The 25,331-nt window shown below is 41.4% G+C and overlaps 2 protein-coding genes across 3 annotated transcripts in view; both read left to right on the top strand.

Annotated features, from left to right (window-relative positions):
* Positions 1–14,921, top strand: part of LOC117749742 (rho GTPase-activating protein 29-like) — a 34,267-nt gene extending 19,346 nt beyond the window's left edge. The window contains exons 4-23 of one of the 2 annotated variants that reach the window (XM_034560469.1): positions 840–936; positions 1,640–1,712; positions 2,168–2,228; positions 2,571–2,717; positions 3,838–3,902; positions 4,008–4,118; positions 4,234–4,314; positions 4,830–5,033; positions 5,613–5,750; positions 5,917–6,107; positions 7,719–7,888; positions 8,551–8,679; positions 9,997–10,095; positions 10,217–10,380; positions 11,057–11,245; positions 11,505–11,642; positions 11,938–12,173; positions 12,343–12,646; positions 12,766–12,874; positions 13,003–14,921. In XM_034560469.1, coding sequence (XP_034416360.1) covers positions 840–936; positions 1,640–1,712; positions 2,168–2,228; positions 2,571–2,717; positions 3,838–3,902; positions 4,008–4,118; positions 4,234–4,314; positions 4,830–5,033; positions 5,613–5,750; positions 5,917–6,107; positions 7,719–7,888; positions 8,551–8,679; positions 9,997–10,095; positions 10,217–10,380; positions 11,057–11,245; positions 11,505–11,642; positions 11,938–12,173; positions 12,343–12,646; positions 12,766–12,874; positions 13,003–13,946 — 3,650 coding nt within the window. In that variant the 3' untranslated portion in view covers positions 13,947–14,921. The remainder of the gene's footprint in view (positions 1–839; positions 937–1,639; positions 1,713–2,167; positions 2,229–2,570; positions 2,718–3,837; positions 3,903–4,007; positions 4,119–4,233; positions 4,315–4,829; positions 5,034–5,612; positions 5,751–5,916; positions 6,108–7,718; positions 7,889–8,550; positions 8,680–9,996; positions 10,096–10,216; positions 10,381–11,056; positions 11,246–11,504; positions 11,643–11,937; positions 12,174–12,342; positions 12,647–12,765; positions 12,875–13,002) is intronic. The other variant, XM_034560470.1, reaches the window with a different exon arrangement.
* A 938-nt stretch (positions 14,922–15,859) lies between these two features.
* LOC117749381 (retinal-specific phospholipid-transporting ATPase ABCA4-like) overlaps positions 15,860–25,331 on the top strand; it is a 36,997-nt gene continuing 27,525 nt past the window's right edge. Inside the window, exons 1-8 of the mRNA XM_034559852.1 lie at positions 15,860–15,925; positions 16,423–16,516; positions 16,616–16,757; positions 16,998–17,137; positions 18,840–18,967; positions 20,583–20,780; positions 23,829–23,918; positions 24,867–25,101. Of these exons, the coding sequence (XP_034415743.1) occupies positions 15,860–15,925; positions 16,423–16,516; positions 16,616–16,757; positions 16,998–17,137; positions 18,840–18,967; positions 20,583–20,780; positions 23,829–23,918; positions 24,867–25,101 (1,093 nt within the window). The remainder of the gene's footprint in view (positions 15,926–16,422; positions 16,517–16,615; positions 16,758–16,997; positions 17,138–18,839; positions 18,968–20,582; positions 20,781–23,828; positions 23,919–24,866; positions 25,102–25,331) is intronic.

Below are 25,331 nucleotides of genomic sequence, written 5' to 3'. Positions count from 1 at the left end.
GGAAGCATCTTGGCGTTGGTAGGCAGGTGCTCTTCAACTTTCTAGGATTCGGCTAAAGAGGATTTTGAGCGCTGATGCTGTTGGGAGCAGTCTTCCTTTAAGATAAGTTGGAGGTGGACTCGTCCCAGCTTGAGCTTTCTCTACAGATTCCTTTTTTTCTGCCTATTTTACAAATACAAGACACGACAGAAACGTCCCAAACAAGTCTAAGCTAGAGGCAGGTTTTCTATTTAAAATGTCTACTCTGTGGGTCTTTGAACTCTAGACATCTCCATTGTTCTTTTGGAAAGGAAAGGCTGAGGAAATCACGGAGGCAACGGAGTGGTCACTGACATCACTGATTTATTGCTTGGTTTGGGCGCATTTTCTGAGCATCTCTCTCCCAGTTTATTTTCTCCCTGCTCAGTCAGGACAGGAAGTTTATTGTGAAGACTGATTACAGCCGTATTTACACTGTTGTTTTCCCCCCCATTCTGTCCTCAGTCATCACTGTGTTTAGACTTTCAGCAGGAAACTACTGCCTTTTCCGATTACAGACAAATATAAATACTCTTTGCTTATCTATCCGATTTAAGGTACAAAGTTGTTTTTGGATGTCTCTGAGGGATTTTCAATTGTTAAATGTCTGCACATTTGAGATATGAAGACCAGAGCATGATTTGAAGAAAAGAGATTTTTCCTGACTTCAAACTTGATGTCATGCACAGGTTGATGAAATTATGAACTATGAGATTTGTAGCTGCAACACTGCTTTATCAGTGGTGCCAGTGCAGGATGTCTTCAGAATGTGTGGTTCAGGTTTGCCACCTGCTCAACCCTACCTATTCACTATTTGACAGGGGTGAATTTTAAGGAGGTGAACGAGGAGAACAAACTGAAGCTTTTCGGAGAGATCTACGCTGCTATTGACACATTGGCGTTCACCTTTGGCAATGTGTAAGTATTATATCATAACTGGGATTGCAATTCCCATGGCTTATTTCACTTCTGTGGGCTTTCTTACTCAATCAAACTGCAGACAAGTTGTACTTTTATTCTTAATAGAGAGCAAATTTCTCAATTCTGGGATTGGATAATTAATCTAGGTAAATGTGCAAGGCAGTAAACCGGTTACATAAAAGCACAAATAATTAATACACAATAGTAACAGCAAACAATAGAGATATAGAGAATATTGACACAACAGCTGAGCCTTAATATGGCAAACAAAAAAGGAGAATAGATCCACAACTAGATAATTAATTAGTTACAGGTGTCTTCATTTTATAATTAAAGTGGCAAACATTTCAGATTGGGCTTAAAGCTTTACAATCAAAAAAAGTATTGCATTACAAACTGGATGAGGTTTAAATGCAGGCAGGGTCTAAAGAAAGATGCTATTGAGTTGCATTATGGGAAATGTAGGATCCCATGTTTTTGGGCCTAGTGTATGCTAGAGACTAAGTCAGGATATCTCAACCTCTGCCGAATATATTTAGACCATTTTTAACCTCATGTGAGTCCACCTACTTTATCGAAGATTAATGGAATCCACCTTTTAAACTAAAACACAAACGCATCTTTCTGGAAATGTTTTCGTTCAATCAATTTCATACTTTATCAACTGCGTTTATTGATTTTTGTGTCTGTTTTCCTTCAGAGTGTCTGACTTCCTTATGGGAGATGTAGAGAATGGATCGGTGTTGGGGCTCCCCCTAACTAAGAGAAGCAGGGTAAGAAAAGTACAATATCTATGTTGTATGTTCTGTCCACCGCCCCCAAACAAACTAATCATTCAGCACAAGGAAGGTATCAAAATGGCAACAGACCAGCCACCAGAACTCTACTTGGCATCATAATTCAAAGGCTGATAATAGTATATTCATATTAGCTTCATACCTAAACAGTATATTTACAGTTTATTGTTGGTTCATTCACCGTCCCATGAGCGGCAGGAGTTTAGGGGTTAATTGAGCGCTTGCTTGCTGACTCGTGTTTCCAAAATGGTCTAGCTGCAAATGATAAATTGATGCCACGTATTGTTGTTTTCCTGTTGTAGGTTTCATATCAGCTCTGAGGAAGTCATGGCTCTGATAAGAGTTGTTTTTAAAGTATGTCAGCAGAGCGTACTGTGCTTTGAGTAGAAAATGAATCCTCTCCCTTTTTTTTTTATCCGTCTATTTTTCAGTCTTTTGAGAACCTCTCTGTGGAATCTGGAGGATCCGGCCCAGAGAAAGATGATCCGCCAGGTAAGACGGATCTCTAAAACACACATCTCCTGTACGCTGGCACTGCTCTATAAAAACGTTGGTGGTGGTGGCGGGGAAATGTTGTGGGGTCATCTGGGATAAAAGCACAATTAACTCTCAAGTCTTGATTACCAGCCACCTCAATCACGTAATAATACATTCAGCAGTCAGTCTCCTGTCAGCATTGCTTATCCTCAGATGGTATTAGCTCAGTCCACACTCACCCAAGGTCAGCAGGGGCTTCTCTCGCTGACTTGCTGACACGGCTGCAGCAGTGGTGATAGGCGTGCTCTCAAGCCCAGATTTTTAAATCCCTGGTGGGGTCGTGGTGGTTTTTTACAGCGCCGTCGCAGCCGGTTCGTGCAGAAGAGGTGGACAGGACGCTGCAGCGACAGGACAGCGGGGTGGAGTCGGCGCTGCTCTACGCCAAGGCCTGGTCCAAGTACACCAAAGAGCTGCTGGCGTGGGTGGAGAAGCGTCTCAGCGCGGGTGAGTTGGGGCACAGCATTTCTGACCTGCAAAGGAGGCAACAGAGAGTTATTGTCATGCACCATGTACTTAACTTCAGTACCTCATTACATTACAAGTAGGGAGTCACAACAGGGAGTCTTTGAGATGTTTTCATGTGCAGCTCATGCACAACATCCTAAACACTACAGGAAAAGTAATTGTTGTGACCAATTAAAAAGATTAAAACAACAACTTTTTTAATGATCCCTCCTTGATGTGCTTTTATACATAAAAATACTCTGCTTTGAAAAATATATATATTTTCCCCACAAACAGTCCATTACCTCCATTAAAAAAAATATCCAAAGATTTTTTTATTTCAAACTATTAACTGCTCGACAGTCTAATTGTGCTGTCACAGAGAATCTCTCGGCCTTCAGCAGATGAATGTGAAACAACCTTCTAGTTTCTAACTGCACGTCCAGCATTCTGCACCATGAAGCTCAAACACAAAAGTGATGGAACAATAAACAAAACACATTTTTGAATTGAGGAGGACTTTTAATGTTGGCTGATTTTGTTTGTTTTTACTGGCAGTTTACTTTCAGAAATGTAAATGTCTCAAAAGGATGGTTAGGATTTTTTTCATGTGGGGTTGCATGAGGTTCTTTATCCATAAAAAATGTTCTTGATCACCTGAGCTGGACTTAAAAGTCTAATCCAGGCTCAAGGTTGAGTGTGAAGTGTGAGGGCTTTTGTTTTGGCTCTCCGGTTAATGAATGGTCTGTCTAATGCTTCGTCACTTGGCCAGTCAACACAGACACAAAGCACTCAGTCAAGCCATACAGAACATTTGTTATCGGGCAAATTTACATGCTGTTTGTTTAACACATCAACGTTGGTTAATGGTTTATGTACTGATTAATGATATCGATTTTTTTATATTATTTATTTATCATGACTCAAGGACATTGTGCGCTTTAATCAACAAATGCTTAAGTAATTTTCAGATGGTCGTTTAAGTACGCTCCATTACGTTGATCCAATAAAAGTTTCTTTAGCATAATGCAAATATATGCACACACATGAATGACCTTTAGTATGCCAGTAGAGAGTGCATTATATGAAATTCAACAAGGCTTGTGTGGTCTATTTGCAGATATTGAGTGTGCAAAGAGTTGCGCCAAAATGGCTGAATCTGCCAAGACGCTTGCAAGTCAACAGGTAAGTCGATGATGCGGTAGTTTGACTGGCGCCGACGTCACAATTATGCTGCCGTCCTCTCGCTGTCGGGGATTAACATTAAAACGCTCTCCTTATCATTTTAAGGAATTCATGCCTTTTCGTGAGATCTACATGGCTGCCTTCAAAAATGACATTGAATACAGCCAGCTGGTACTTCACACTGCAGCAGTACTCCAAAGCAACAAATTCATGCAGGTAACCCAACAAAACAAAAGCTGCATTTCTGAACTGGGACTTGTTGGGGTTGTATAATGGAGCTAAGAGGACAGACTGACTGTGTGTTGTGGGGGCGTTATGCGTTATTTTCCAGCCTCTCCTGGCCAGAAAGAATGAGCTGGACAAACTACGAAAAGAGGTCAAGGAGCAGTGGCAGAGGGAGCAAAAGAAAATGGTGAGTCGATTGCCATGAAGGCTGCATTCTGAGGGCCATGCACAAATGCAAACAGAATCTAAATGTTCCCCTGACCCGGGGGCTCGGTCCAAAGGCACTCTTGAAATGCCGAAACCTAAACATATGCATGCAAGCAAAAGCTTTGTCATATCACCATGCAGCATGCCAAACAATCAGCCCATTCCACCTATGAGAGAATGAGCATCATGAACTCTGCTAATAACACTCAACAATTGTAAATGATTTGTGTTTTTTTTTTCAACTGAATTGCTGTTTAACATTTAATTAGTTAAGTACCACCAGTTAGGCGCCCACAAATAAAAACAATCACTGAACTATTGTGTTATGTATGTAATACTATATACGTTTCATTGGTTCTGGATAACACTATTGAAATGTTCATAACGACTTACTTAATTACTTAACGATATATATATATATATATATATATATATATATATATATATATATAATATTAACATCTTTGTTTTAACTTAATTTGTTCGTGTCTCCAGAACGAGGCAGACGGTGCTCTGAAGAAGGCGCGGCTGCTGCAGGTCCAGCGGCAGGATGAGTATGAGAAGGCCAAGGTGTCCACCAGCCGCCTGGAGGAGGAGCAGATTGGAGGAGGAGGAGCAGGAGGAGGAGGAGGAGGAGGAGCAGCGGCGGTCAAACAGCTAGAAAAGAGGCGCAGGCTGGAGGAGGAGGCCCAGCAGAAGGTACAGTATCTCTTACGGTTGGCCTGTGGCTCTGCTAATGTGGTAAATTGTAGATCTATAAAATGGCCCTGAAGTCATCAGACGGGCTTCTTTTAAAAATGTTGTTTCTGATGAATTACATTTTTGTTTGTTGCAGTTGGTTTTAGTTACATAATTACACCAAAGGATCATTGTTTGGCATTTCAACAGTACATTTTACTGAGACGCATTGGGATGTAGCCGGCGGAGCTGATTGGACACGCACACAGAATAGGAGCCCAAGTACTACACACATATTCATGTTTTGCTGTTTTTGGTTGAAATTGATTCGACGTTGAAAGTACAGAGAGACAGCAAAAGGTGGAAAGTCATGATTAGGACTCTGGGCCATGCACCACACTTAATGCCATTGCCACAAATCAGGATCACCAGACCACAGAGACAACCCCAGTTGCACTATTCTAGTACATGTCAACTAAACTGTGGCTCGCCAGGTCAGAGTTCATATAAGCTGTTTATATAAGCTGTCATCAACTTTGGACCAACTAAACCGGCTCCTATCGTATGAATGTGATATTAATTGTCTCCTTTCTGTTGAAGGCTGATGAGGCCAGGGAGCACTGCAAAGCATGTCAGATTGATGTTGGGGACAAGAGAGTCGATCTGGCCAATACCAAGAGTGAGATCATCACTCAGATCCGAGAGATGGTCTCCCAGTGTGACCTCACCCTCAAGGCCGTAAGTTCCGATTTTATTATCTATTTATTTCACTGAAAATGTTTATCACAAATTTGTTTTAAAAATGTTTCAACCAACTCCAATAACATTTTGGACAGACTAATAGGGGTGAGGGGGGCACTCATTACCTGATGCGCAAGTTAATGCTGCACGTTCCTTGTTTCAGGTGACGGTCAACTGGTTCCAGCTCCAGCAGGCCCAGGTTGTGTCGCTTCCCGTCAACCACCAGAGTCTGTGTGAAAACGGCAAACTGTACGAGCCGGGCCAGCGCTACATCGACTTTGTCCGGGGTCTACCCACCGACGGGCCTCGCCTGGAGTCCCACTCGTTTGATTCAGCCGTCACACAAAGCACAGGGTGAGACATCAAGACACTGCTGCTAAGGAGCACATGGGGTCAGTGGCTTGTGCTATCATTGTGGTTTAAGCACATACTCAAAGATTGTGTTTATTTCCGTTCCTGAAAGTGAACCTGTGCAGCAAAATGTATCTTTCACTTTGAGAACATAGATGTGTAAACCCAATCACAGTAAACCCACACATAGGCATCTTATTATAGAGTATGTAGATATACAATAATGAACAGAACTGGAATATCTAATGCTTACTATTGAGGGATTGTGACGACATTTAACCACGCGAGCCTTCTTAGTTATCAGTGTTTGTTTAATTTCTCCGATTTTATTTGTCTAAAACGGATGAAGTGATAGCTCACAGAGGGCTTAACACTTAATTTCAAAGTCATTTAATTCATTTGAAATGTTCTATCAATTTGAAAAGACTTCCGTCTCTCCACACGTAGTGTTATTATAAAATATAATTATTATCTTTTTATACCAACTGCTTAAAGCTTGCATTATAGGGTTCTGTGGGAACGTGAATGTTTCTTCATGGTAAACAAGTGGTTGTAGATACAGTGAAATAACTAATGGCCTGTGATACTGTAGCCCTCACTGGTGAGAGGTGGAGGGATTGAGTGAGGGAGCTTGTTTTGCAAAGCGTGAAACAATTGGGTTGGCCAGGGCTTCCTGCGGAAATGACTGCGGTCACGGGTGAGAGGGGCAGTGGGCTTCCCATCAGTTTGGCTTAACCTCTGTGAAAGTTTTCAGTAGCTTTCAAGTTAAATACACAACATTGTTTCTGACCACCATGTAAAACATGGTTGTCATTTTACAATTGGGTATTTTTTGGTGTTTTTTGGTAGTACTTGGTTTTGAGTGAGTTTTGTTGAGACATGTCTGTCTGTCTGTCTGCCTGCCTGTCTGTCTCACACACTCTCACAGACTGATGGAAAGTAGAGAGTGCTTTGTTCTTACTTAGAACAAAGTTCAGCTTGGTTGAGAGGCAATGGAACCTAAACACACACCCTCACACGTGCATCCACAGAATTGGTTTTAAAAAGGTTAATTATAGACCGCTGACCTACACACTGGATACTTTGTTAACAATGACTGGCCTGGATTTGCACATCGGCCATTCAAGAGCCTATCAGATAATCATTGTTAAATACAAATTAACTGCTGTCTTTGATGGTAAGGTGGGGCTGATCTCATAATATCATTGCTATTCAATGGATGTATCCAGTACTGATGGGATTAGGAAATACACTTGGCATTTTTTATCCCGCAGTACAGGAATTACAGATCTAATTTAAATTAGTCTAATGAGTGGAATGTAATTGCAAGACAACAATTCTACACTGTATCGTTGCTGGTCTTAAATGTGAATGATGTGAAATGTCATATCCTTCAACCGAAAAGACAAAAGACATTTGATTGAATGCAATTGCTCTACTTGATACGTCTCCCATTTGTCCTGTTAAGATGATAAATGAATTATTGTCGGCTGTATAGATCAAATTGACTTAACTTGTCTTATATACATTCTTATATTTAGTATTACTCCGTGATGAATGTCTCCAAAGAATATAGTAACATCATTATTTTCATTCCATCATTTTCTTCCCAAGGATGATGTTCAACAAGCGCTCGCTAAGTGGCAGCCACTCGTCCCACAGTAACCTGTCACAGGCCTCGGTGACCTCTGATCTCCTTGGTGCAGATGACATGGAAAGTCCCATCACTGCCCAGCATGCCAGGATTGCCGAAAGGCGCTCCAACAGTAGCACTGACATTCAAGGTACGCAGGTTTACATCTAGCCCCATAGCTCCTGCTCTTACATGGTGTCTTGCAATTGTTTAAGCAAGTGCCTGCTGCGATGTTTTAGTTCAGAGAGACGGTGATATCCTCTACATTGCCAATATTGACCAAAATGTTGTGCAGCCAGCTACAAGACAATTTGCTTTGTGAGTAACATGTAAACATTTTGAATTATGAAGTGAAGCGTGAAGGTAAGCGAAGCATTAAACTGTGGCCTATTTGCTTTATTGTTACCTCCCTTTGTTTTGTTTTCCTTGTGCATGGCAGTATGATCCTCCCAGATCTGGTGTAGGCAGCACTTCTTGCGCTAAGCGTTAGTGGTTAATGGGCCATCACACTCTGCAGGCTTTTTAATAATAATATTTAGATATATTTTTTTGTATGCAGGCCTGTAAACAGAAGACAGGATCATTAAAAATACATATGCACATTGAATACCCAATGAAACAAGTCTTTGAAAGATTATGACATTCAAGGGTCATAAGTAATTTTATGATTTGTACTGGAAACCAAGACTTCAGTAACATTTATATTTTGTGCTTCGTCTGCAATGAAATAAGAAATGCAAAAGTAAAACAATTTTCAACACGAGGGGGGCTGTAATATTGTGCCTTACAGTGTTGTAATTTGTCTTTATCCAGCACTGCGGATTCAGGCCTCGTTTCGTCCCTGGGCCTCGGCCAGCCAGGGTGGAGGTATGTGCAGCGACTCGGAAAGTGCCGGAGGGAGCAGTGAGTCCCGGTCCATGGACTCACCCACTGCAAGCCCAGGTAGGCCATTCAGGACGGCAGCTTTATTATAAGAGTTACCCAAAGTTTAGACGCTTTAAACTAGTGTTTTTGTCATTTTATTTTTCAATGGGCTTGTTGCTTATTAATTGATTATTGGCTTCAACCATACTTGCGTACACTATGCTGTAACAGGGGTTTCTGTTTCTTGACGAAGAGACTAATTATAACTACTTTAATCTTCTGCATAAACATGCCTTTACATGCGGTTACATTGAGATGTCAAATAAATAAAAACACATTTACCGCCTAGCCAAGAAAGCCAAATCACCTGTTTTACCCCGGTTGTTACACAACACTGTAATTATCAGGGAGAAAACTGCCTCATGTTGTTGACAAAGACACCATGCATTGCAGAAGATAGACAGCATAGGCATTCCTCAGCGCTGACTGTCTGAAGAACCCTGGGGGCTGCACACATTTCATTCTTCTTATGAACATGATGTTCATACCTAACTTTGTTGGTATGTTATCTCAGAGTCAAGTGCCTCTTTGTTGTTGAACAGTAAGCAACTCTGCTCGTCTACAACGCACGCAGACACATAAAATGTACGTTTTGGTGCAGAGTTGTTGCGCAACAGTTCGTATGTGTCACAGACCGTTTAATGACCTTTTGTACAAATCTGGATCCTCATCCGAGTGTTTGCAAAGGAGATTTTCTACCAAAATGTGTCTGTTCGCAAAGATTGATATGCGTTGCCTCGGATGGGCTTCTAGAGTTGACACTTAAAGATACAACCTTCCACTAATTAAAATGTGACATATTATGCACGTACTGTTAAATGTTTACTTGACTGATTTCAAAATCTTTTAAACTTAAGTTTTAATATAAGGATTCTCTAGTTTACCAGTAAGATAAGGACTCTCCTCTGCTGGGGGAGGGTGGTAGATTGACAGTGCACTATTGGCAATACATCAAGAAGAGAAGGTGAAAAGGTCCACCAACCCCAAGAGCGTGAACGGCATAAGAGGTCATCCCTGATGATCCTTCTTATTGGGCTCATTAGAAAATCAACCACATTATTAAAATGGGGGCTATTGGAATTAACTGACCAGTCGATGGAGGTGTGAATCGCCAACAATCTTCTGCTGGTAATTTGATTATCAACAGCAGAAAGTCAACCACGCCTTTTCTCTTGGCACTTTAAATTCAGGAAGGTTGTCCCATTCCAGCTCTCAGTAATTTCCAGTCCCACCACTGTACTGTAGAGTAGACCACAGGAGACAGAAACAAGTAGAATTGTCTCGATATAGCAGTGGAGATGTGGACTTACTGGTGTGTCCTGCCTTACTGCTCAGGAGACTTCAAGAGGAGGTTACCCAGAACCCCCTCAACCGGCACCATGTCGTCTGCTGATGACCTGGATGACAGAGAGCCTCCTTCACCCTCTGATAACGGTGAGTCAAACCGAACACTGGAAATGTTCTCAGTAGGATTTTAAATGGATTCCTACACTAAATACAAGAAGAAAGGAAAGGTCTTCTCATGATTTGTCCTTTCTCTCCCTCCACTCTGCAGGTTTGAGTGAGATGGTAATCGAAACGGCCAGCTCCCCGGGTCCCTTTAGAAACACCCAGATGTCCAAGGCGGCTCAAACCCACAAGCTGAGGAAGCTTAGAGCGCCATCCAAGTGTCGAGAGTGCGACAGCCTGGTGGTGTTTCATGGAGCTGAGTGCGAGGAGGTAACCTTGTTTTTTTTTTTCTCCTCTTTTTGTTTTAGTTTTAGAACCCTATTTGGACCTTTTGCGAAGTGTAGTGAGTCCACAGAGTATTTCAAATTCATCATAACCACCGCCAAAGTTACACAATGGCGTCTTTATTGCTCACGGTGAGCAAAGATCAAACAAAAACAAAAGAGCAAGACCACCTCTGTCCCTCATCAAAACTTTTGAATAAAGGGAAAAGTTGAAAGTGGCCACAGGCTCTCCTCAGAGACCAAATCCACCAAGTGGTCCCAGTGGGGGATCGGCAGTGGAAACTGAAGACATTTTGTTCGTATTCGAAAGGGGTCGTCTCCATCTCCCCTGTGCCCCTCTGTTTATTTTAGATCCAGTTTCTTTCCATATTTACTAGATACACTGATACACAAGACCATAACAGAACTGTTACTGGAAAAACATTTTTTTAAAAGGGCTATGTAATAGTTGTAGACACAAGAATATGACTCCATGGCATTGGTTCAAGGGGTTCCCAGACATGAAGCTTTCCTTGTCTTCATTTTAAGGGCTAGTTCACAACGAAACGGCTTTTGACTGCACATCTTCATGCCCAAACTATAAGGATTACTATTTTAATCTGTCAGCAGTGTGAAAAAGTCTTTCACTTTTATAACTGAGATACTTTTCCACATGTTTGCAGTGTTCCATAGCCTGCCATAAGAAGTGTCTGGAAACCCTGGCCATCCAGTGTGGCCATAAGAAGCTCCAGGGGAGGCTCCATCTCTTCGGCATTGACTTCACACTGGCAGCTAAGAACAGTCAGGACGGCATTCCCTTCATCATAAGGAAGTGTACATCAGAAATCGAGAACCGAGCTCTCAACCTAAAGGTAGGTTCAGTCAAACATGAGATAAGAGTGTATGATATGGTTGTTCTCAGTCCTGTTAGGATGTTGCTTCTTCTGGTTTCTTTATGGCCTCCCTGAAGACGAATTTGTGATATTGGGCTATACAAAATAAACTGAATTGAATTGAAAAAATTAAACTGAATGGTGTACAGTGTATCCTATTAATAACAACCCAGCGGGCATCATGAAAATTGCATTTCATTTTCCTGTGTTGTATGACTTTTGTTTTTGTGCTATGAAGGGTATCTACCGCGTGAATGGAGCCAAGTCTCGGGTAGAGAAGCTTTGCCAGGCATTTGAGAATGGAAAGGACCTGGTGGAGCTCTCCGAACTTTATCCCCACGACATCAGCAACGTACTCAAACTCTACCTGAGACAGGTGGGCTGCTTTTGAAACCTTATCCTTAGCATAATAAATATTCTGAAAGTGGGTCATCCAAATGAGGATACGAGTTGGTGCTTTACAGAACAAAACCACCGCAGTGGTGTTTATTTGTCTTTGCTTATTTTTGGTACATAACTCCCTCTCTTATCCCCCAATTGCTTACACAATTTCTTATTCGGTCCCACTTGTCTATTTACGCAAATCTATCTATTGTCTCTGTTTATTATTAACTTCCTCGTTTCATTTGTTTTTCTGTTTGTTTTTCTCCCTGTCATACTTTCCTCTGCAGCTTCCAGAGCCGCTCATCCTGTTCCGATATTATAACGACTTTATCGGCTTGGCCAAGGAAAGTCAGAGTATCATTGTGGAGGAACTGGAAGCATTGAGACTCAGTCCCACCCAAGTGACCCTGGCCCAGGTCAGCGTGGACCTTAACCGGGTCCTCTTCAAGATCAAGGACCTACTGAGGCAGCTGCCACTAGTTCATCACAAGACACTGCAGTTCCTCATAGAGCATCTGCATCGGTACAGCAGCCTCAAGTCAATTAATCCATAAAACATGTTTGACAAATGCATTATTAAAATGATCACTCGACGAGTAGGGTTGTACATTTTATGCGTAAAAATGTACAAATGTATTAAACCATTCAATAAAGAAAAGATGCAGCATGACAATTATCCATCCTCTCTCCAGGGTGATGGAACAATCAGACGAGAATAAGATGACAGCCAGCAACCTGGGTATCATCTTTGGCCCAACGCTGATCAAACCGAGGCAGGCAGACGCCGAAGTCTCCCTCTCCTCCCTGGTGGATTACCCGTATCAGGCACTCATTGTTGAGCTTCTGATCAGACACTACCAGATGATCTTCGACACCCCCCTCAGTCCACTGAGTCGCACCTCGCCACCAGAAATGGATGCTCAACCTCGCCACGCCCACCAAGAGAAGGAGCAGCCACTGAGCAGGCACACCAAGTCGCTGGGAGACATTAAGGAGGTAATTAGTTTTTTGTGGCATGTTTTAGCATCAATATCATATTACAGCACATTCAACCATAAAATGGTAAATTGTCACTTTGTTTTCTGTCCTTATTTGTGTCTGTCGTATCATTACAGCTGAGCTCTAAGGTGTATAAGAGGCATTCCTCCATAATTCCTTCATCCCACTTATTGTCTGAGGTTGAGGAGACCATGCCCCGCCTCAATGGAAGCGACTTTGAACCTGGTTAGTATTATTACAAAAATAGGAAGCCCAATGTTTTTATTTTTGGCTGCTGGATATTGTCTATATGCCCACATTTTACTTAATGTTAATGTTAATGTTCAAACAATTGTTTATCTCTCTATTCAAAGTTGATGAAGTGGATTTTGAGGCCTCCAATGGGGTTTTGGCATCAGGCGTCCCCGAGGTCCCAGGGTCCAGGGTCCCGCTTCGACACCCTCGCAACAAACTCTCCTCCCGGCCAGTGAGCATGCCAGCTGAACGAATACTCAACCGAGGCCAAGTCGACGAGAACAACACGCGGAACAGCACCGACCAAGAAAGGAAGGGCGGTGGTTGCGACCAATCCATTGACGAGGTGGACGAAACTGACCAAACTAAATTGCGAGCGGGCACACATTACCGGGGTACATTTATTGACACCCAGACGTTACGCAGAACTTGGGACAAACAGTACAAGCATGATGTTGCTTCCAGGACTGTCAAAATTGTGGCCAGTTCTCCCACAGAGAGCACAGCAGTGGATGCCAGCAAGTCATCGTCTTCTGTATCTTCATCATCTTTCTCCCTTGGCACTACTAGGAGCATCAGCACCATCTTCCCTAATAGACCATACACGGTTGCAGGGCGAGCTAACAGGAATTTAAGAAGGGAAGACAATGTAACCGGGTACAATCCTGTCGCAACGACTTTCAGGGCTCCCAGAACTCTACAGCCCCCCCCAGGGACCTTCTACAAGCCCCCGTCGGGCAGCAAAGTTAAAGTGCTGCAGAGCTGTGCATTAGCTAACAGCGCAGAGGAGGAGGACGATGAGGAGGAGGAGGAGGATGAGGAGGAGGAGGAGGAGGATGATGAGGATGAGGAGGAGGAGGATGAGGAGGAGATGGGGATTGAGATAGAGGTGTCTGTAGATGAGCCTCTTGAGGAAGATGATGAGGCCGAGCAGGCAGCCATGTCTCAGTCTCCCAGTTCGAGCCCTGAGGAACTGAACCCGAACCAGGCCAAGCCACTGTACCAGAGACTAAGGCCCAGGCGCCTCCAAGAGGTAGAACATCGAGAGGCTCATTTTGTGTGATCATCTGAGAGTCATCTACAAAAAAAAAAGTGCTCCAACATGAACAATGTGTGCCATATTCTAATATACAAAGAGTAAGAAACATCTGCAATTGACTGCAATTTACAGATGCGCTTTGATGGAGGGCACCGTCTGGACAATTAAATGTGCCTTTGGTCCTCAACAGACAAACAAGATGCACTTAAAATGCTGTAGATTCTTTCACCAATTTCCCATCTACCAATCCCTTGCTCTGTATACTCTGACACCTGGTCGGAATATTTATAATTTTTCTTTTTTTTTAACTGTGCAATTACATTTTTATTTTAAAATTTTTACCAAGTTCTTACGGGCTCACTATGTATGTTTATATACCAAAAATAAAACCTATGTTTGAATCGATAGTGCATGTAGCCACAACACTGAAAAAAGATTTGGTGCACTTATCAATACTCTTCCACAAATCTCTCTGTTTCTACCCACTTGGAGTCGGAATATTTTTTTGAACTGTTACATTTAGGCTGTAACTGATAATGTTGCAAAACACTTCTGTATAAAGCAATATAATGACCATTGTTAAATGCTGTACTGGGTATCTGCATTGGCATGTGGTCATGTTATGAAGCACCAGTGGCAAAGGGTATACATCCACTTGTTTTTGTACTGTTGAACGTGTATGGCGTCAACTCACTGATCTGAAAAGCTTTTAGAAATGCCACTGGATTGTATACTGATATTATCTTTCTTATTTTGATAACTTTTACATTTCTTAATAGCCAAAGCTGTTTTTCCTTTTTACAACTGAATTATTAGTTCTATCAGTAACCTAAACCTTACAGGTTCTTTGTAACAGGAAGTACATCATTTATTTAAATGGTATCTGTTTTTCATAGTAATGTACAAGGTTGACAGAATGTTGAAAGGTTCAGTGTAAAAAAAGAAAACGGGTACATGAAACACCCTTTTGTAAGTTATTAAAATATATCTGACAAATTTCATGATGGTCTGTCTTTTTTCCATCCAAACTGTAAAGTTTGCAGCAACTTTATTTAACAGACTAATTATTCCCATGATTACTATAGAAGTTAGGCAATCGTATTGTTTCGCAAGAACAATTTTATCTATGTTTTACAGTAAACTGCTTGATTTACCAAGCCTGGGAATCAATAGAGATGCTAATATTCGTTAAATTGCAATTCAATGTTGCATATGAATTGTTTACCAATTGTGGGATTATAACAGGTGGGATTATACAGTATAACATAGGCCAGGTGGTTAGGTCATATAGGCCTCTGCTAATGCTCTCATCTGTTACTAGTCTCCCAGCACTGAGAAGATTAAAATCAATCTGCTTAACTATTCACAAGGTCTGGATTCTAGCTGTGTAGCAACCCCGAGGAGCACTCGCTAGAATATGTGTTGTTACGCTTCATGTATTGGGTATCGCTCCACAGTGCAAGTGTTCTTCTGAGGTGAGTGACATGATATTCTGGGCTAGAGCATGCTTTGGGATGTATTCAATGTCTATTCGATAAGTAATGTGGTAGCAATAACATTGCACAATAGTTGCACCTGACCTAGATTCCTGTTAATTTTGTTACATGTACCGGGAATGTGTGATATTCAATGTAGCGACTGAGGGGACATTTCGATCATGTGGAAAGGTCTATTCTTGTTACGCTGACTGTGAAGTCTCTTGAGCTCCTTGACCTCATTACAGAGCTTTTGCTAGCCTTCACATTAAGTACTAACGGGACGAATGGATGGACACATGGAGTTCATCCACAAAATCTAGCTTTCCAAATACAAATTAGTCATATCGGGGTTTTTCTAGAACTTGATGTAGCTTCATTAAATTGTAAGAGTAATGTGGACGGGTTGAATACAGGTTTGTTGGCTGGTGTCAGCCCCCGAGGGGGTGAAAAAGAGGTGCCATGGGGTCAGGAAGAGAGGTCAAACTCCTGCTGTGGAAGAACTGGACCATCCGCAGGAGGCAGAGGGTAAAATCCACTCATCCATCAATTCTACACCATTTATCCCTCGGGGGAGAGGGGGGGGGGGGGGTTGCAGTTGGCTAAACTGCCTGAACTATATAGGAATTACTTCTTAGTTATGTTTTAAAATCCACTAATCCTTTTTAATGTATCTTTTATGCTGAAAACTAAAATTGACTAGCAATATTAGTGACTTCCAAAATGTATGTGAAGTGAAAATATCTTATAGACCTACACATTACTAATGATTTATTAAAGAACTCTATTGTAGCTACTCATCTGAGTTTGTTTTCAGCTTTTTCTTGGTGCTGGGTCATTATTGCCCTATCGCACCAGTTTACCAATCAATAAACTATAGGCCTAGATAAATCCACGTTCTGGAGGTCCCTTTTACACACCTTTTTTAATCCAACAAACACTTCCGAATGACTCACTCACTGCCTTCGAATGACATTTAGAAAAAGATGGTGTTTTACAAAGTTTATGTTGTACTCTCCAACCAGATGCGTTTCTTCATGGAGATTATGTGGCCTGTTATGCTGTTCATGGGGCTAGTGTGGCTGAGACGAGTGAATCCACTCTACCGTCAACATGAATGTATGCAAACATCTTTTTACCAGAAAACATCAAAAACATTTGATCTATCAAGTATGATGTCTTATTCAAAAATATTCATAGAGCACTGAATGCCAACAGGCCACTTCCCCAACAAGGCCATGCCCTCCACAGGGGTCCTGCCATGGATCCAGGGAATCTTCTGCAATGCCAACAACCCTTGTTTTCAATACCCCACCCGGGGTGAATCTCCCGGCCTGGTGTCCAACTACAACAACTCCATGTAAGCGTCACCCTGGGCTGGTAGAGGGAGGTTGTTTTAAACCAAAGGTGTTGAATTCCTATGAAACATTTGGATTTGAGATGAAAGTGCAGAATTATGGAATGAAGTCAATGAGAATATGTTTAATTTGTTTCTGGTATTATGATTTAGTTGTTTCAAAGCATCTGTGTGTGCATAAAATCATATGTGAAGGTCAATGCTGTCCAACAAGAAAAATGTGTGATTTGTTATTGACCTCAGATTGGCTCGGTTCTACGCGGACGCCGAGGAGCTTCTTTTTAGTGACCCAGAGTTTCTTCAGCTCGGCCGCCTCTGGAAAGAACTGAACACTATGAGTAACTTCATGGACACCCTGCGCACCCATCCTGAACAGGTCTCAGGTCAGTGCTCCAGCCTTTCATCAACACGGTGCAAAAACACAATTGTCTGTAGAGGCAAACCCAACTTCACTGGAGCAGATGTGACTTCTGGATTACCCAGGAAAGGTTTTTTTTTTCTGATGGAAGTTTCTAATAATCTTAATTTACAGCATTGCAAGCCATTCTTAGTCTGCTGCTAATTTGTTTCTGTTGTATTTGTGATTGCTATTATAAAACGTATAGGGGTTTTCTGTCGGCTAATGGTGAGGAATAAATATAAAGTCATAAAGGTCTGGTCAAAAACAGCATCACAGTCTACATCATATTTTACACATTTTCCCATCAGTCATAGCTGTGAAGCCAATAGCAGGATCACATAACATGTGTTAAAGAAAGAAGCTGCTTAGTTTCACCACCAGTGTTTATTTGGTGGGAAAGCAATTCACGCGCTCTCCATCCATGCTCCTCTCCATGAAAAAACAGACTGTAGAAACACAGATGCACCATGCAAACTGTTCTGTTCATGTCAACATATACATATCTATACTGTCTATACAGTGTGTTTCCTAGCCAAATAAACCTTTATGATGGGATTGGAATGAGGCTGAGTGCATTCCAGCCTGTGAATGATTACGTCTGGTTGCTCTCTTATGGAGAAATATGTAGATGGCCTAACAGAGCTAACAGAGATATGGATCCACATTCCACACAAGTTCCCATGAGGCCCCGGGAAAGAAAACTGAATTCTGTTGAGAACCAAGTTATGTAATTGTTGAAAAAAATACTAATATTAAACAGAAAACCTTTTGAGTGAACGTGTGTGTTATGTCCAAGGCCCTTGATTGTGTACATGTTCAATTTATGCGGGCATGCACCTTTTGTCCATGCGTCTATTGCTATATTACCCATATCTGTCCCTTGAGAAAGGCAAGCTGTATGATGGCCAGTGATGGCACTTTGGATATTCTTAAAGGAATAGAACCTTTTTGGAAGAACACTCATTTGCTTTCTGTTTTGAGTTTGATGACTAGAACAATAACCACTCAGTCTCGTAAATATGAGGCTTAGCTTAGCACAAAGACTGGAAGCAGTGGGGAACAGCTAGCCTACTAGCACTTGATAAGTTCAATGATTCACTTGTTTTATCTTGTTTGTTTAATCCATACAATAATCAAAGCGTTCAAATGGCAGTAAAGATACTTTTGTTTCAATGATCAGTGCGTTATAAATCTTCACTTGGTGTGCGCAACCTCACCAGAAAAACAGGCAGTTAGCATCAACAGAGAAGGTATCATTTTGTTATTTGTCATGTTGGCTAACTGGTCTGTCAGGTACTTTTGTCCCACCTCTTCTTGGATAGAAACAGGACTTATATTTATTTCTATTTCCTCTCCCTTTCTAGCTTTTTTGTTGTGGTTTCAAGAGGGTGCATGAAAACTTCCACACAATCCAAGTCAATCTAGGGCTGAACCTGGATGCAGGCCACACCAGCAATTTGCTCGACAGAGAAAACTTTATTCATGCACAGGCATGTCACTGAATATAATGAGGGGGTGCAGAGGTTGTTCCTAACCTTTTAATACAACAGATTTGTCACAACTTGCCTACAATGTGTCACTATGTATATAGTAGTTTGGGTAAATTCCTATATTGGTGACTGGTCTCCTGTTGTTAGAATTGGAGCATTTTCATTCACATGAACTCCCTCTGTCTCTCTATGTAGGCCGAGGTGTAAAGGTGGAGACTATCCTGAAGGACGATGAGACTCTGACATCATTCCTGCTTAGAGACATTCCTCTGACAGAGTCTGTGGTGTATCAGCTAGTCAATGCCCAAATCAGGCCTGAACAGGTACACACACACACACGGTTAGATAGCGAAAGATACATCCATCCATCCATCCATCCATTTTCAATACCGCTTATCCTCATTAGGGTCGCGGGGGCGCTGGAGCCTATCCCAGCTGACATAGGGCGAAGGCAGGGGACACCCTGGACAGGCCGCCAGTCCATCGAGGGCACATGTAGGGACATACAACCATTCACTCTCACATTCACACCTATGGGCAATTTAGAGATCAATTAACCTGCAGCATGTCTTTGGACTGTGGGAGGAAGCCGGAGAGCCCGGAGAGAACCCACGCTGCCACGGGGGGGAGAACATGCAAACTCCACACAGAAGGACCGCTCCGACCGGGAATTGAACCCGCGGCCCTCTTGCTGTGAGGCGACAGTGCTAGCCACTACACCACCGTGCAGCCCGCGAAAGATACATTTTAACATTAATTCAACATTATTTTGAAACATTCGTGTAGTGTTGGAAACACAACCAAAGAAGAGAGGATTGTCCCCATCTGCCAGCATTGACCCAACATTTTATTTTCCACACCTTACTATATAGATGCTCGAAGCAATTCTTATGACTACAAAGTCTCCAAAAGTAAATACTTTGCAGTGCCTCTGGGAACATCTACTTGCTGATGCAATGGTATCAGGAATGCTGTCTGTATGTTCCGGGTACATTTAATATGCCAGGTTGTACCCATGTACTGTTCTCTTTGTTTACTTTATATCTCCATGTTTCCACTGGTAACACCTTATTTAACTCTTTCATAAAGAGCTGAAAATGTCAGCGAGAGAGCCCTCAAACACTCAATGATTTGACAGTGGGACAGGCCTAAACTCACGGACCTCGCCACAAAGTCCGTGAGAACGTGAGTGTGGAGATTGGGATTGGGCCAATTTGTCTAACTGCCAAGTTCCAACCTGTGTCACCGGAGTCCTCCACAAACTGTTAGTTTTACAGCTAATGATAGCCATGTTTTTCGTTTACGCTCATTGATATGATATGATATGTTTACGTTCATAACGATAATTTTGGAGGAGTTGCTTTGGAAGAAGCCCTAAAGGGACTGCCGGTCAACAATACGCACTTTGCGACTTTCTCTCTAGATTTAGGGACTTTTTGAGCTGGTACTACTAGCTAACGTTATTTTCATTAAAAAAGAGTTCGTAACATTGGGTTGAGTATATTTGGATAATTAAAAAAATCTAACGTAGGCTACTCTAGCTAGTTTCTCAACATAACCAACCCTAGCTTCAAGCGCACACAATATTTAGAACTAAACTAAACTGAAAGTGAAACTACTGTTTTTGTCAAAGGAGTCTGTGGCATTGAAGAGAGCACCAATAAGTTTTTGTTTGTCAGAAAGGGATGTTCTGACCGGCAAGACAAATATTCACAATGTAGCTAACTGATGTTGTTTTTTAGGTGAGCCTTCCAATTAGGTAACTCAAATGTGCTTTGCTGCTGTCCCCAGTTGATGCAGGAAACAACAGATATAAAATACTGCCCTGTGAAGTTCCAGAACAGATGTCCAAGTCCAATCATATAAGTATTTAATGCTTATATCCTTCCAATTTAAACTAATGCATGTCTCCTGTCCACATACATTTTTTTTTTCCAGTTTGTCTTTGGGGTTCCAGCCTTGCATCTGAAGGACATTGCCTGCAGCCTGACCCTGCTGGAGAGATTCCTCATCTTCCCCAGCCGCAGAGGACGCTACGCTGTTCGTAATGCCATGTGCATCCTTACTCCTCAACGGCTACAGATCATCGAGGACAAATTCTATGCTAATGTTGACTTTTTCAAGCTCTTCAGACTGGTCAGTGTTGTCTGGGATATTGCCAAAATGTATTATGTGCCAAGGCTTATTGTTAAAAGCTACAGCCTATTATTTAATGGTTTAACATGTTTACTAATTTTGCCTCTGAAAAAACGCTGTACAATCCCAAACTTTAATTCCGCCCAAATTAAATTGGGAGCCCATTTTCCAAATGTCCACACTGCTCACACCAGTCACAGCCATTCACTGTGGTGTTGACTGTATAAAGTTAATAAAAAATATAATTGTAAATGAGTGAAATGCATACACAAGTTATCCATTTAGTTTATAAATTGGGAAGGCCAGTGTAGAGCTGTGGTTGGACATGTCCCATCTGGGCTGTTGCCATGTTTTTTAGCTTATTGGCTATTCACCGAAGGCTGAGCCAACTGCTGTCATAAGGCAATATAGTATTGGGCAGTATATGACATTTTATTGTTCATAACATTATTTTAGAGTCATCATACTTTAATGGTATCTCTTATTGCTTTGTCGCATAGCTTTAACTCTGTATCATATTTAGTACATTCCATGGATTAGCTAATGGTTTCGGTTTATGTCTGACTTCACATTGGCATTTTGTACTCAAAACAGCTAGATCGAAACCTAACAAGTCCCCACAGGCCCATCATACCGCAATTATGGCCAGGAACATACCAGTTGATAAACAGCTGGTGATATTTTTATAAGGACTCTGACTCACAGGGTGGGACAAATTAAATTTCTCAGCGAAATACAAGTTGGCATGTGTCTTAACTAAATAAATTCTACTATGCTCCAGGAATGTTGAAGAACGTGGCATTACAATAACCCCAAATGTGTACATTACAGATAAGCATGAAAGATGCATTTGAAGTGGCAGTAATTTAATATTTGAAAAGGGCAGAAATATTTAACATATAGACAGCAGCCCATAGGTTGTTGTATCAAAAGGATTATATGCAAAGTGGTTATAGTAATAAAATAAGTAAAATACACAACCATAATAATTTACTACAAAAGGGAAATACTAGTAATAAATATGAGGGAACTTAAACTGAAACAATAATAACTCAGACAATGAGTGCAGGTCAAACTCCAGTTGTTTACCTGTAACTCAATGTCTTCAATTCAAATACATTTTTAAATACACCAAACCAACCCAAGACAAAATTTCAACCTGAAAAAAAAATTTAATAATTAACCTCCAACAATGATTGAACTAACACCACTTCATAGTTGTGAAGACCATATGATATTCATGCATGGTCTTATTTACCTGCAAGAGGCTTGATTAAGACTGCTGAAACTCGGCCAACATGCTTCAAATAGTTACGGGTGATGGGAAACAGCCATGAGCATAAGCTGAGCAGGAAGACGTGGCCTCTGTCTGTAATTAGCTTACTGAAGAGACTCCTCTCTTCAGTAACCAAAGGGCACTTTGAATAGACACAGGCCACAATGAGACAGACAGCAACAATAGATGATCTCTGCTTCATCTTCATCCACACAAAATCACTTGGGACTAGGTCAAATGTTTAGTCTACTGTCTGTCTCTGTCTTCTGCTATAGCAGTGAAAGGCTCAAATACATTTTGCCATCATTTTATGCCACCTTCTTCCCACTATAAATTAATTTCCTCATTTAATCTATATGGGTGATCTGTGTTCAGTGTATACACCCAAGAGCTGTGGGAACAGTTTGTTCACAATGTCCCCTCCCAAAGCGGATGAGGACGTCTTTTCAACACCCACAATTTTCAGGGAAGAGACAAATCCCTGATTTGCATTCACATAATGATGTGCCATCACATACACAAGATTCTTAGTGCTTATAATACATTTTTATTTCAGATTCAAGATCTAGATAGTGCAACACATTAAATAGAATAAAATACATACAAAATCCCAAGTAAAATACATAGAATTACAAATGCCTTATAAATAGACAAATGTACCAATGTATCCACAGCTGGGACTGGTAGCGCATATAACTAAACTTTATGTTTGATAAAACCATGATTATTTCATTTTCTGAGTCATTAACCCGGCAGATAAATTTATACATTAGATTTCTTAAAACAGCTTGGAAAGTATTAACTCCTGCGGCCACAACCATTTCACTGGCACTACTCCATCTCGGTCTCTTCAGTAATATTCTCATAGCATCATTATAAGCTACTTGAAGTTTCTGTAAGCTTGCATTTTTGTAATTAGACCACAAGTGTGCAGTTTAGAGAGGTGTACAATCTGCTCTAAACAGAGACATCTTCACTCCTGTACACATACTAACCCTGCGTGAGAGAATGTTTGCTTGTCCATACATCATTCGACATTGCTTATAAATATCGATCTAATATATATTATAGTTTTATTCTCCTCAATTTAGACGGAAACGGTTTAAGAGCAAACTCTTGAGGAAGTTGTGAATGTCTGTCTGTGTTCACTGCTCTGTGATAATAATCTATATACAATATGTAATAGTGGATGATGTCTCCTCTGGCAGTTCTGTGTCTTGGCCTCCTGCTGCTTCCTGGAACTTTGAGCCTATTGTGTTGTGAGTTGGCGAGAAGATCTCTGGGCCAACCAGCAGATCATCAAGAGACAGCAATGCTCAGCAGATATAATATATATTTCTCTGGTCCACTAAGACATGTTTTTGTAACTGCATATTTTCTCACCTAATTTATTTAAATATTTTGTATACATCAGTTACTCATACATTTAGTTGACATCAATCATGACACATTTCTATGACATTTGACATAAAAGAAACAAGCTCATCACTTAGATAAATATGTCTCTCCACTGCATCAGTTGGATTTACAAGACAGGACTTGATTTTAATAACAGCATGCATTCGAATACTTCCGACTGCAAGTTGGCTGTCATCTAGGGCCGGTATCGTCCTTTCCTTTTTGATCATCAAAACAAACAAAGTGACGCCAAGGAGGGGGGATATTAGTAACTTCCTCTGTGTCAGGAAGACATTGTGTTTCGGGGGAAAACTGTAATTTTGAGAAACAGAAAAGTACTAATATTAAAAGAATGCATTTCTGTTTCTCTTCAGCTTCCTCTTGTGCTGGATAATCACTCTCAAGGCATTGAAATTCAACTGTGGGTGCAGGTCGTCTCTGCTGTCTCGGACAAACTGCGAGAGGTAAGGCATGGTCCAGTCTGGCACTGTTCAAAAGTTCACCGCCTGCTATCTTTAGCTGTCAGGAAATAGTTGCTTCCCCTGCCTGAGCTTTCATGCAAACAGGCAGTAGGGGGATATCATTTAGTGCGTAATAGGAAGGCTAAATCCAGAAAAGGCCTGTTAAGCCTAAAAAACTGATATATCATCATTATGGGACCATCCCAATGGAAACAACACTGTGGCTACAGGAACAGGTGTAGCCTCGATACATGGAAAAGGTTAAACGTCAAGGGGGATTGAGGAATCTGTTTTTGTGTATATATATATTTGTAAAGTTGTATTCATGTAAGTTAAGGTCTACCTGTATTTTTAAACATTCAATGGGTGTGTGTAGAACAATTGTTTGTTTGTTGTGGATGTTTCCATGGGACATTTAGTGTCGCTGACAGTCTGACATCCTGTTGGCACGACACCTTGTCTTTGTCTTGACTTTAGTCTGTGGCCAAGACAAAGTGTCTCTCCTATAGACCGTAGAGACAGGGGGTTAACAAGGAATTAAGTGAGGTTAAGACTTTTCTCAGCTTATAAAAGAACATGTCATGCTTCAGTTTATCTACAAATAGAAATTGTAAAACAGGCAAAGCATCAGGGTGAGCCCCCTGTTTTTGGCTCCTTGCAAACAGGTGGGCATGCAAATATATACAAGTGTGTTCTGTGATCAGCCAGAGGTGCTAATCAGAGTCCTGGCAAATTGCACAACATTGAATTGTTGCAATCGGGAACAAAACATTGCACTGTAGTAATTTTAAAGTACGATTTTGAACTGTCTTTTCATCAATGAACCAGATTCTTGTTCATGTAGTTGCTTATTGTGTGTACTTTTCAACCCACTTGGACTGCTCTTTCACATATCTTTAACACATATGTATTCTTATTTAAGCTGTGCTTTACTTTTGTACCTCTCCACAGCTGTACCAGAGGAATAGCTCAAGGGAGCTTCTCCAGGTCATGACTCCTCTCTTTCAGAACAATCTGTCCTTCAGGGAGGTGATGGCCGCTGCCTCCAGCCTGGTATGTGGCTACACTGAGCGCGCTTTCTCCCGAGTCACCTCCTTTAACTGGTACGAGGACAATAACTACAAAGCTTTCCTGGGCATCAGCGGCCACAGGGCACGGGGCCACTACACATACGACAACAGCACCAGTGAGTAGACACATATATTACTATGTTAGTGTGGCAGATGTTAGGCATTGGTCTATTCTCAAGCTTTTGGAAACTAAGGATTTGTTTCTTGAGACTGGAACAATGGCACTGTTCTTTTTTGAAGTAACCCTACTCTAATTCGTGGATTATATTAGGATCTCCTGGTGTAGTGTGACAGACTCACTGGATTTGTACAGTGCAACATTATTTACATCGACCAAGAAGGAAGG

This window comes from Cyclopterus lumpus, chromosome 20 (assembly GCF_009769545.1).
Source record: "Cyclopterus lumpus isolate fCycLum1 chromosome 20, fCycLum1.pri, whole genome shotgun sequence".
Lineage (NCBI taxonomy): Eukaryota > Metazoa > Chordata > Actinopteri > Perciformes > Cyclopteridae > Cyclopterus > Cyclopterus lumpus.
Note: the sequence above shows the minus strand (reverse complement) of the source record. Positions and strands in the feature narration are given on the sequence as shown.